The sequence below is a fragment of the Lonchura striata genome, chromosome 4 (genome assembly GCF_050655825.1).
Source record: "Lonchura striata isolate lonStrDom1 chromosome 4, ASM5065582v1, whole genome shotgun sequence".
Lineage (NCBI taxonomy): Eukaryota > Metazoa > Chordata > Aves > Passeriformes > Estrildidae > Lonchura > Lonchura striata.
The window spans coordinates 64,282,628-64,295,529 of NC_140706.1; the positions used below are offsets into that span (position 1 = coordinate 64,282,628).

Consider the following 12,902-nt stretch of genomic DNA (forward strand, 5'->3'; position numbering starts at 1 on the left):
AACATACTTCATCTTGCTATCATGGTTGCTTGAAAGAGCTTTAAAATTAACAAAAATAATGATTTTCAGTTTCAGCATGTCTTGCTATTAAAACTGTCAGTCACCTTTGGAACTCTGTAAGTAACAAGTCCTCTACAAGCCTGTGCTCCCCCTCTGACAATGTTGTAGCTTGGTAAAAGAGTTCTTACTGAGGATGCCAGATCCCTGACTGAACACTTCATATGCAGGGAAAGCCAAGTAGTACTGAGGCCCTTTTATTTAGTTACAGTTGAAGCTACTCTTCAGTTGGCATCTACATTCATGAAGGTCTGATGTAGTCATAATTCTGGGTTCTGTCTAATGTAAAGCTCACTAAAAGTGTAGGAAAAAGTAACATTTCTATCTTGACTTAACAGTCTCCCAGATGGAAAACAGTAAGTTTCAGTTTTTTTACAACAGTGCATGCAGTCTAGCATCCTTTTACTTTAGCAAGAACAGAAAAGTACACAGAAATTTAAGATGGATGACTGAAAATAGAAGTGAGTCAGGAACTGAAGCTTTGTTAAGACTAGATTCATTAACTCGGGTTTAATCTCAATTACATCTAGTTTTTCAGACAATCCAGCTATGTGAAAACCTTTAAGAGGATTACTAACCCTACTCTTTTTCACCTTTTGACTACAGATAGTTACGAGAAGTTTTAGGGTTTACAAATGTTAAACCAAACTAATTGAGACAAATGAAAAGTTTTTATTTGGTGTAAAGTCAGAAATACAACATCTTTAAAATGTTCGTAAGTTAAATGAAGGCCACAGTTGTGGGATGCAAAATGGCATGGAGATGAAATAACTGCTGTATATACACTGATGGATAAAATACCACTATCCAATCTACAATACAAAACCATGATTTTAAAATTACCTTATATTGGGAATTGCTGAAGTCTATCAAGCGCATGCTGTGTTACCAGGTGATCTACCGTGCAGATGGAGATGGCAGTGACATGGTTTTAAAGCTACGATGGCTGTAATGCAATCTTTAGAAGTCAACTGCTTGCTGTGATTTTTCTTCCTTTAATGCTCAAATTCTGGACTAGCCATGTGATCTACTCTACCTGCTAGCAATTCTTAAGATTAATTTAGAGTTGCAGTAATGTGAGTAAGTATTCTAAGATTAGAATTAATTTTAGGTGTTGACAATGATCCCATGACACAAATGGTGTTATCCATTTTTCATCGAGTTTCTTGACCCAGACTTGTAAACAGCCCTCAAGACTGTACTATTAGTGCTTTGTTTGCAGTCTTTTGACTTTTGTTTAGTGTCTTTTGATTCCGGTGAGCATTGTACAACCATTTTAAATGTGGAGAAAGGTGAAACCGCACCTTTGGGAGGGGGAAACCTCACAATGTCAACTTACTCTTGAGACATAGCAGTACCTAGCTGCTAAGAAACCTGGGATTTGAGAGGGATTTATTATTCTATTACACTGACTCATTCACACCATGCTTGAGAGAGATCCTTGAAGTAGTGATTTCCTTTTAAAAGGTCAAGTAAAATGGCTTCATTACTCAAGCGACAACTCAGTCCTAGCCAACATCCATGAGTAAATATGCAGTGCTGTTGTAGGGCAAGATGAAACAGATGCAATTAAGTACTGCTGAAATTTACATACTTGTTTATATTTCAGCTTCTGCTCTCCCTTAATACTGATTATGCTGGATATGCTGCCTCTGTGGGAAGTTCTCAGATGCATAATCTGGGCTGAGCTCCCCTACAAAACCTAACATCTGAGACAGGAAAAAAACAGCACCTTAATAATAGGCATTGCTGAGAGCAGCACAATTTTGAGAGGCAAAATCTACCTTTGTTCCACTGCATCCTTCTGCCTTAGATGTTTCTATGCAGTGCCTCAAGAAGCACATCACAAGTATAGGCTGTAAGGCAGGAAAACAGCTGCCCTGAGGCCTGAAGCAAAGACAAGTTTGGCATTGCAGGAGGAAAGTAAAGGGCAGGAAGAGAAAGACTTGTTCTCAGTTCCTCACTGCAGGCTGTTCACGAGCATGAGGAGCATTGCTGACCTCTTTCTGCAAAGTTTATCACTCAGGTTCTTACTTAACTTTTCATCACACAACACGACTTCAGGAAGATCATACATTGTGATGATGTGCCCGGGCATTCTTCAGGGAAATGGGAAAGTAGCAATAGTTGCAAGTGTACATATTACATCTGATACCGCATCAGCTTGCTACTTCCCTGATAAGTTGCTTACCCTTGTTGCTCCTCTTACCTTCCCCCTTCCCAAAACATCTGAGGTGTTTTTCTGTAAGTAAGCCCTGCAAAAAATGTCATCCTGTTCCTACTTCACAGAAATGCTTAACTGGTTTATAGGTTTTTGTTTTGTTTTGCAGAACTATGAACAGTACTATGCAGTAAATACATCTCAGGTGCAAAAATGTGATGCAATAAACTTTTGAATATTTTTATCAAATGGGGTTTCAACACAATACTGTAACACAATATAGTCAAGAAATCTACCCTAAGACCTCAGAGTACCAACAGGCCTTTGTTTAACCTGACAAACTAATCTTTTTTACAAGATATGGTCATTTTTAAATACAAAGATTTTGTAATTATCTACACTACATTTGCACATTGCTCAATCTTAATAAACAGTCTTCTTTCTCCTGTTCATGATAATGCTCTTAATTCAGTATACTACCGAAGTCTATAATCTTTGAGAATCCAGTAAGCCACAAACTAAAGTATTTTAGCTTATGTAGCCTATGCCAGTTAAAAGGAAACAAAAAACCCCCCAGCAGCAATACAATGACATAATCTGTGAATCAACTCTTACTTCCTTTTGCTTTTTGTGTCAGTTGTTTGGAAAACACTAGATGCTGACATCAGATTTTCTATATACTGTCCAAGAACTTGGTTTTCTGATTTCAGTTTCAAGTTTTCTTCCTTAACAGCATCTACTCGTGCTGAGAGATCTGCGAATGTGATATTACAAGAAAAATATTAGATACTATTGCATACAATAATGAATATGTTCTATGGGCCTACAGCAGACTAGTCACACCTTTAATCCAGAAAACATTACCATAGGGTGTTATGTTATAAAATGTTCTCCTACTTATGTTTTACCTAAAGGCCATTTTTCCTCTATTATTTTGTAGTACAGTGTTTTGACAAACTTGTTAAGCTTACTGCTGGTCTGTAAGTTCATTACTTTCTTGAATTTTTGAATTAAGCTATTGCAAGCTAAATTTCTTGAAAACAGTTCAGTGATGAGCAGCCTCAGATGTGTGTCTTCTAATAAGCATAGACATATTAGCTGTATCGCCCATTCTACTTGCTGTGTATTACCAAGGTCAAGCAAACGTAATGTTGCATAAACCTGAAGAAAAATACTATTTCCAAGACCCTGATTTTGTACCTTCAGCTTGATTAAGTGACATTCTTCTGGACACTGTGACTAAGGGCAGAACAGTCAGGTTCTCTTCTTTTGCTTATTACTATGTACTTGAAAAAATCTGGTATGTCAAGCTGCTAACCTTCAAGCGTGTGCTGCAGTTCCAAAACTTGATTAATAAGCCGTGTTTTCTCTTCTAATTCCACCTGATTCTCAGCCTCAACAGCTGCAATAAAACACGAGAGTTTTAATGCAACCTCTGTTAGCAGTTAGAAATTATACTAAATAGAATAACAATGAAGAACAAGAACATTAAGAATTTATACCATCCAGATCGGCATTCATCATTGTGGTAGGAGCTCTTTGCAGTTTTGAAGAGAGTTTTCTTGAGCGGTACTCTGCTTAAAGAAAAACAAAAAACAAGGGAGGCAGCAATTATTAGAACATTCATTATGTTTGAATTGTAGATGTATTTTTCAAATTCTGAAGGGTCAGTGCTTTACCCTAAGGCAAAGCAACCTTTTTCACCATTCTTTAATTATTTTTCCTAGGCCTCATGCCATACATACCTATGGTTCGTTGAGTAACTACGCCTGTTTACAAAAATAACTGATCTAGATTACTGAAAAGCATGAAATATCACCGTTTCAATGATGTAATCGCCTCCCTCTCAGCTGTGATCATTCTGGAATGGGTCATTCTAGAAAGGGTTATTCTAAAAAGGGTTATTCTAAAAAGGGTTATTCTAGAAATGGCTATTCCTGAAGGCCGAGGCGGAATGGTTCTGCATTGTTCCTCCCCACCCCCAGCCACCCCTGGCCAGTGCACGGGCCTGCGAGACGGGGGTGCTCGCATCCCCCCCGCCGCCCGTTCGCATCCCCGCCTGGAGCTGCGGGGCAGGTGCGGGACAGCAGCACCCGCAGAGCGGGCAGCGCCGGCCGGGGGCTGGCAGCAGCGCACAGGGGCGTCCCCGCAGCACCCGGCCGGCGCTGCCCGGCCTTGCCCACACACCCCACCCCGCACTCCCAGCCCGGGTGGGCCCCGCGCCCCTCCCGGCCGCCCCGCTCCTGCCCCGCTCCTGCCCCGCACCTGCCGCGCTGCCGCCTCCCGCGGGCTGTCCCCGGCCCGGCCCGCTCTGTGCTGCCAGCGCGCCTGCGCGGGGCGGGCGGGCGCTGAGGGCGGGAGCGCCGCCGCCCTGCCCTCCCCGCTCCGCGACGGGCTCCTGCGGCCGAGCCCGCCCCTCCCGGCACGTCCCGCCAGTGGCGAGTGTGAGAACCTCGGTAACTGCACCGAGGTGCTCTCATCTGATGGCTCAGTAGCTTCCAAACAACGCTCCTGTGTCACTGTTCTTCCCCTGGCTCTCTGCAGGGAATAACCCTTTCAGAACACGCTGTGCAGGGTCCTCGCTTTGATGTTACAGCCACAGGAAAGGAATTAACAACATTCATGACCTGAGCTAATTTTGGTGGCTTCACTGAAGTGACTGCACTGCATAACTTGTAGTACGACGTAGTTTGAACCATATGTTGCAGTGAAATACATTAATATTGTATCTGTAAATTGCAGTAATGTATCTAGTTGTAAATAAATCAGTGCTGTGCAGGCACTCAAGAAGATAAAGGCATTTGGGAAGTGAGCCCTCTACTGTATTTTAAGTACACTTCAGAAAGTGTATATCTATCATCTTCTGGCTGCCTCAACACTATTATTATTGTGTCAATTACTTTTTTTAACCTTACAATCATATAAGTTCAGATTAGACTGAATGCTATTCAAAGTCTGAAAATGTACTGCAATTAGAGTCCTGCTATCCATCTATACTGGAAAATGAACCTGTCTCTAGTTCCTTTACCTACTTTACTTAAACATCTATACAAAGGGCATTTTCAACACAGCAATCCTCCTTATTTCTTTCAAGCAGCCCTCTCAGGTGGTGGCTGGGCTTTAGGAGCTTCTTGGAAAGTTTCCTTGATTGCTTTTTTTTTAAATGCCAGATGCTTGCACTGTTTTGATCTTGCTTGCTGCACTGGCAAACCTGGCAATCAGCAGGTTCTCCTAATTCTTTCTAATGAGACAATCTCCAGCACTTGCATTGGCAGGGGAAAAAATACTGCCAGATTCTCCAGGTGTGTACAAATGGATGGAGAGCTTGCTTATCTGGTGAAGAACATGCTGTGTTTTTATACTGTGAGAGGGGGGAAAATTATTGTGGGCTGATCTTGAGGAAATGCACCTCTCTGCTGCAGAAATTCCACTTTTCTTGCTGCCTTACATTTGGAGATTATTATCAAAACTGTCCCAAAATAAGCAAAAAGGGGAAATCCTTGATGTTAAATTACAGGACAGAATGGAAACCAGACATATTGGCTCCTGTGCTGTTGTAGCTAAACCAGTAGTTATTTCATGAGCTGCTGGTTTACCTCTTGTTTCCTTTTCAGTATTGTACCGTTGGGGTTCATTCTACTTTGCCTGGTTGTGCTTTCTTTTGATTCTGAGCTCTGAGCATGAGCACCAGGATGAACAGCTTTTCAGAAGTCAACCTCTGTGAGAGTTTGTTTGTTTGTTTGTTTGTTTGTTTTCCTATAGAGAAAGCTGTTGTTCTGAGCTTCCACTGTTGGCATTGCAGAGGGGTTATCAGCAGAGAGTAGATGACATTTCTGATCTACAGAGTGTTGTGTTATGAGGTTAGCATTGGATGGACCAAAAGGTTTGGATTGATACTGCTGAGTGCAAATTCCACAGAGAGAATGTCTACATCATCCTGTGTTCCCTTAAAAAGGCTTGCACTTCCTGTTCTCCAGCACAAAGAAGGCAACTCCAGAATCCTAAATATCCAGTACATCACTATTTTTAAACAAACACCAAAAACCACACACACTCAAAACACAAATGCAAAAATGCCCAAACCAAATACATCACAGAATAAAGGTCCACAGCCCAAAGTATTCTTGTATGAGAAATCAACGAAGAAACCAGAAGCTTGAACATATCTCGTGATTTATCTACTGCCTTTTAAAATTCCTTACCTCCTTTACCTGTCTTGCACTGTGTAATATAAGTTAAAATTTTTGTTCACTTTAAAGCTTTAGGGACTTAGGAAGTATCCCAAACAATCAGATTCCTTTTATAACACAGAATGTGTCCCAGGATGCGTAATAGGCACCTATGCATATTATGACACCAAGCTGGGTAGGAGTGTTGATCTGACAGGTCCTGCACTTGGGTCACAAAAACCCCAGGCAGTGTTCCAGACTATTTTCTAAGGCATTTGGTCAAATCAGAGGAGGCATTCATGATATTGCCATTATATTAAATTTATAGGAACAAATTTCAGTTTAGAAATGCAGATATCTGTACTTACTTGTATCCTAAGTTCTGGTTAGAGTTTCTAAAAGTAGCTGATGTCACTGGCAAAAGGAATCAATTTATTCAGTTTTACTGAAAGAGCATTTTTTTTCTTGAAATAAAACAACCTCCCTAGGATAAAATGCATCATTAATAGTTTACCTGAATTTATATACAGGTAAAGTTACAAACTGAGAGTATTTTATTGTTCTGCACTCAGACTCTCAGTCATTGCTGCTAATGACAAACATTTTCAGACATTTTATTTTTAAAACTGTCTTTTACATCCTGTTTTTTCCCATGGCACACAGTGCAAACCAACAAGCCTCTGACTTCCCTTCTGGCAACATTCCAGGCAGCAGAGGCGCCTGCACAAGCTGACTGATGACAGAGACTTCACTGTTCACCACTACAATAGAAATGTATCCTTTTCTTCACTAACAGAGGAAGGCATTGTACCTATTGCTGACATGACTTTGCTATTTGAACTATACTGTTTGCTCCTCTGACTAATTATTGCCACAAAGAAGAAGACAGAAAGGAAGACAAGTGGCTTAAGTCTTTTTCCATGCATTGCTAACTCTCAAGACATTTTACATCAAATCTTCATTCTTTTGTTTCTTTGCAGAAATAACAGACTCTGAGGAGTTTGGTTTTTTTTTTTTTTTTTTTTCATGTAATTTGCTTTACACCAAATTCTCTGCAATTCTTATTACTCTTTCAGAGTAACCTCAAAAAGCTTTTGTCGCCTAGTGCATATTCTTGAGCAAATTTGCAACTGGGTCTTCTGCTAAATGCAGAATTTGAGTACTTCTTAGACTGTGCTTTTTCCAATTAAATCAATTTATACAAAATGAGCAAATACTTTGACTTACATTGTTCTGACTCATCTATGTCCTTACTTATCATGTATGTCTTGGTTTTGCCTTAGGTCTGAGTGAGAATGGGACCTCATTAGATGATGTAACCTGTGAGCATACAGTTGGAATGAAAAAATGCTGTCTCTTCAGAAAGTCTACAAAAAGCAAGCCTCAAGAAGTAGTAATTTCTTTTTATCCCTGAAGAGGCCTGCCTTCATATAGCTACATACAGATATATAGCCAACATATAGCTGTAGCCTATCATGCAAGATTGAGCATGAGTGCAAAAGTTCTCATTTCTACTGACTTCACAAAAATGCATTTTCAAATAGACTAGGGAACTGAACTCTTTGCAGCTTTGAGCTGTGAATACCAACCTGTATTACATAACATTATCCTCTTAACTCTTTGATTCTCCTTGTAACCATCAGCTATAGGTTTGCCACCAGTCTTTGGAAGGCTATTTAGCAAGTTTACATAAAGCTTTACTGGTAACTTTATTAGATTAAAAACTGCTTTGTCTTTCTATAAGTTAAGGGTTGGTAACTGTTTTTAAAAGGATGGGTTTACATGAGAAATGCAGTCACTAATGTTGGCTTTCTGTAAAGCCTATTTGAAAAAAGAGTAAGATAGTTTCTAGGTACTCTTCAATGAGTAAAGAGGACCCTGATCTGCTTATTCAACATTGATTGGAAGTACAGTACAGAAGATTTTGCAGATGTTGGACAACATTTCACTGTTTTGTTTCACTTTTGGTTTGATTTCCTCTCTGCTTTTGTTTGGGTTGATCATTTTTTGAGGGAACTTCATCTAGCACTTTGAGTTTCTAAATTTAAAGATATTTCTTTCATTAAAAGTGAAAATATTTTCACATGTTTTGCTTGATTTCATGTGCTGTTAATATTGCTATTAAAATACTTTCCAGAAAGTTTCTGTCTTGCTACCATTTTGTGTTTGTCTCCATTTAAAAGGAAGTATATTTAAATACCTTAAATACCATACTTAACAAATAGAAAGACACTGCTGTTTTGAAAGAGCAATAGCTATTAAATATTCATGGCTTGTGCTTGGTTGAGAAGGCTCAGTAGCCCCTGTTGCTTTGACACAATGGCTTTTCACTGTACTACAGAAACTTTGATATGAAGGCTGTATTCTGATTATCGTTCAGATTGTACATATATAGTATGTTTTTCTACTTTGCCTGTTTAGTATTTTTCCAGTATGTTTTAAGAAATGGGGGAAAACCTTATGCAGTTAAAAATGTGCTTAAGTTCACTAAAACCAGTGCACCTTTGTGAGCCTTTAAATTATTTTAGTATTTCATTTTTGTCTTTTTAATATTTTAATATTTTAATATTTTAATTTTGTCTTAGGTTGCAAATGCAAGATGTGTATACTATTGCTATCTGTTAGAGGTGGGGCAGTTATCCTATTAAATGGGCCACCTGTTAAAACCAGGTGGAGCAGTTTGCTTTATCTCTTCCACAACCAATCCTCCCTCTGGGAAATACCTTCTGTTAATGGGCCAGTGAGTCTCACTGTGTGACTGATAAAATTACATCATCCCACTGGGAGATGCTCCACCCAGGGGGAGGAGCCAAGCAATCCTACCTGGATATAACTGGCGATGTGGAAAACCACAGACAGCCTTTTCCTACTGGATTTCCAGAGGAGCAGCTTTCTTTTCTGCTGGATTCCCAGAGGAAGACCAGGCCCATCTACACCACCTCTGGGCCTTCAGAAGAAAACTCCACCTTTCTACAGGATCCCTGCTCCAGCAGAAGCACAGCTGGCACTGCAGGAGCACTGCAGCCACCATTTAATGGGATGCTGCCACCACCCTGACCCACAGGGTGTCAGTTTGTATTTGGACTCTGTCAGTGGTTTTCTCATACTATTGCATTTGTATTTTAATCTTTCTAGTAAGGAACTGTTATTCCTATTCCCATATGTTTGCCTGAGAGCCCCTTAATTTCAAAATTGTGACAGTTCAGAGGGAGGGGGTGTACATTTTCCATTTCAAGAGGGTCTCCTGACTTTTTTAGCAGACAACTGTCTTTAAAAACCAAGACAGATTTTGGTGCCCAATATGGGGCCCGAGGGCATAGAGAGAAAAGGGTGAAAAAAGGAATAACAGTTCTTGAGTGACCTAATTTTTTTGTGTGCTGGATACAGAAGCCTTGCTAGGTGTCACCATGTTGTCTAACTTACCCTAGTTTGGGTGGCACATGCTCATGGCTAAATTTCTCCCATTTGCAGGCCCTTATCTAAATATGTTTCCTATAACTAAAGCTGCTGTGGCTGTTACCTATTTTGCTTTATGAGTTAATAAGGTGAGGAATGAATGGATTTTTAACTACCTCTGGAAGGCAGGCACATAGATTCAGAGCTATCACACACTAACTGTGTGGTTTTGGTGTTACTTTCATAATGGTACCTACTGTGAGGAAATTACCCCAGGGGAAATTTTCTCCCAACCCTTCATACAGATCTTTGGGTCTACCTCACCAGTTTTTGAAGGGTTCAAACCTTCTCTAAATGCAAATTATATCGTACAGTGGTTGTTGTTGCTGATATGCCTGTTCTATCTATCATTCAGAGATAAGGGAAGATTGACTTGGATAACCTACCCCAGAGAACAGGGATGCTGCCCCCAAACCTGACACGGCCCCAGAGACTACGAATGCTGCCACAGAAATGGGCATTTTCCATTTCAAGGGAGGCTCCTGCCTTCCTTAGCAAACACATGTCTTTTCAAGACATTAATCTTTTCAAGACATTAATTAAGGAACACTTGCATGTAGTTTCCTTACTCCTTGCTCAAACTTGCTCTTGTCCATCCTAAGGAATCTTTTTCTCTCTCTTGCTGCATAGACTTTTAGGTTCCCTGCTCTACTGGAATTTATGTTATTCTCCAGTCTTTTCTGTTAGAGCCATAAGGCTCACTGTCTTTGTTAGCTTCAATGCCCCAGAGTTACTGTAATTAGTCTTAACTTCTGCTGGGAGAGTTAAAGAAGACTGTTTCCTGCAAAGTATATCATAGTCTCCTCCTGTTATAGGTTAGGAGTTTTCTTATGCTTTCTAACCTCCAGGTGTTGCCAGAAGAAATAGATCAGGGTTATCATGTTCACTGTGAATCTTACTATATTTACCCTCTGTGCCTTCAAGCTATAAGCTTGCCTGAAAATGTCACTTATTTTCAGTTATTCTGATTTTACTTCTACTATTGGACTGGCAGTCCCCACCTCTTCACTACCAGGGAAATACTGTAATATTGGTAGCAGATCTTTAATAAAGAAGCCTCTGTATTGTGAACATGAGTTTTCTCTGACCCTGGGTGTTCTGCTCCAGTCAAGAGTCCAGCAGATTTGAAGTGCTCAGTTTCTGAGGTGCAGTATAGTCCTATTTGCTGTGTTGCTGAGGAGATCTCTCTTATAGCAGTGACATCTGTCAGGGCTTAGCTTTGCATATCAAGCCCCAAATACCAAGATTGACTTGAAAACCCACTGGCAGTTGGTACTTGGATAAGAGGGTTTCTAACCTTGCTCTATCTTCTCTTGGGTATTAATGTTTTCCAAGCTGCAGGGTGCTGAGGTTAGAGCAGGAAAGGAGGCTGGTGGGTATTTTGCCTTCTGAAGAAAGAAACTTGACATCTCATGAAAGAATAAGAAAGCCATATGGTAGAAACACCCCACTGTGAGACAGAGCAGATTGAAACCCATCCAGTGTTATGGTGTCATCCCTAACTCAGCTTCTGGATGCTGTGCAAAGACAAGATGAACTTGTCACTGAATGCTGCCCCCCATCTGTTCTTGCTATGTTACCAGCTGTGCAGCAGGTCACAAAACTGTGTCCTACAAGATACCTTTTCTCTACTCTCCTACTCCCTGCTACAGGAAAAGAATGCGATTCATTGTCAGGAGAAGCCTTCATTATTGTACAGCTTGAACCAAGCTCTGACAAATTGTCTTCTTGAGAATAGTTTGGGCCAACCACATCTTGGTGTCAGTAGCCCTATATGTTGTACAAGCATTCAAGCATCCAGCTCAGCCCCATCACACTAATATGGAATCGCTAATAGAAAATTATGTTCTAAAAATAAGATTAACTTTGTGGAATTTGTTTTTTTTTTAAATACACGAGGTAAATGCAGCATGCACAATAACATTCTTTATAAAATAAAAAAGAAAAAAAAAATGGGAAGGATTTGTATTACTCAAAAAAAAGCCCTCCAGATCCCTAGTAGTGTGAATTAGCACAGCTCTTTGGCAGCCATGCTTACATAATCAAGTTGATACTCCAGCCAGACCTTTCTAAATAATTTATTATTAATTCATATTAACTCGCTTCATTTTTCCACTATGTAGGACTCTCCTACTTCCCCTTCCAAGTAATTTTTATTCCATAAGTGGAGAGGGGGAGGGTGGAGGGGCAGGCAATCTTTGCTTTTGCAGTTTCTTGTAAAACAATTAAATGCTTAATAGTGGGGATTTAAAATATCACCACATTTCCCTTACCAATTAACTTGCATAATTTCTTGTGTGTTTTCACTGTAGTATGTCAGAGGTTTATTATTCAGTATGCATCATTATCTGTATTTTATTTGATAGTAGTCACTACAGAGTAAATATTTCTATAACAGTGTCTCTTTAACCAGTGAAAGAGAGACAGATATGTGCGCAGATGATGAGTGTATATTATCATGTGCTAATATATGAAAACTGGTAACTTCCATACCCCCCAAACCCTCTATTCTTAGCTCATCACAAGGCTTATTCAAACCACTCAACTAAAAAAAGTTTGCTTGGGTGAATTTGCTAAAAATACCTTGTACCTGGTAATCAGGACAAATATGCCTGCTCCCACAGTGCTGTTATTCAGCCCATGGAATTTGCATTGTAGTGTAGAGTACTGCAGTCTCTTACCTGAATCATCTGCCAAAGAAATGCTGGTAAACATGCCATCCTCCTCGTCCAAAGGTAACTCCATTTTTCTGCCTTTTTCCCAAAGTTTTTGAGATGTGTGTTAAGCATGGCAGTTGTCAGCCATTTGTAAGTGCACACGTGACTTCTCTGGTTAAATCTTTAATGAGTCCAGCGCAGGTGTTATTGGCAGCTGCACACGTCTTGCTCTGTGTGCCTCTCCTCTGAACCTTGAGCTCTTTTGCGGAAATCGTTCAGCTGGAAGGTTTCTGACTTCTCACTGCTTTGTGAGACAAACAAATGCTGAACAAACACTGCTATTACAAGTTCTTTCTATAACAGAATTGTATCCATCCTGGCTGGCTTTTTGTTATCATTGTC

At 40.1% G+C, this 12,902-nt stretch overlaps 1 protein-coding gene across 4 annotated transcripts; it reads right to left on the reverse strand.

The window, feature by feature from the left end:
* Positions 1 to 709: 709 nt before the first annotated feature.
* On the reverse strand, positions 710 to 12,668 carry SCOC (short coiled-coil protein). Of its 4 annotated transcripts, none has more exons than XM_085578251.1 (4): positions 12,525 to 12,668; positions 3,721 to 3,792; positions 3,537 to 3,620; positions 710 to 2,972 (listed from the first exon to the last, which is right to left on the reverse strand). In XM_085578251.1, exons 1-4 carry the CDS (start codon positions 12,586 to 12,588, stop codon positions 2,830 to 2,832), a joined length of 363 nt encoding a protein of 120 aa, XP_085434377.1. In that variant the 5' UTR covers positions 12,589 to 12,668; the 3' UTR covers positions 710 to 2,829. The 4 variants fall into 4 exon arrangements, with proteins under 4 accessions (XP_085434377.1, XP_085434376.1, XP_021382169.1 ...); XM_085578250.1 differs by having other exon boundaries at positions 3,721 to 3,795; XM_021526494.3 differs by lacking the exon at positions 12,525 to 12,668 and adding an exon at positions 4,484 to 4,531.
* Positions 12,669 to 12,902: the final 234 nt, after the last annotated feature.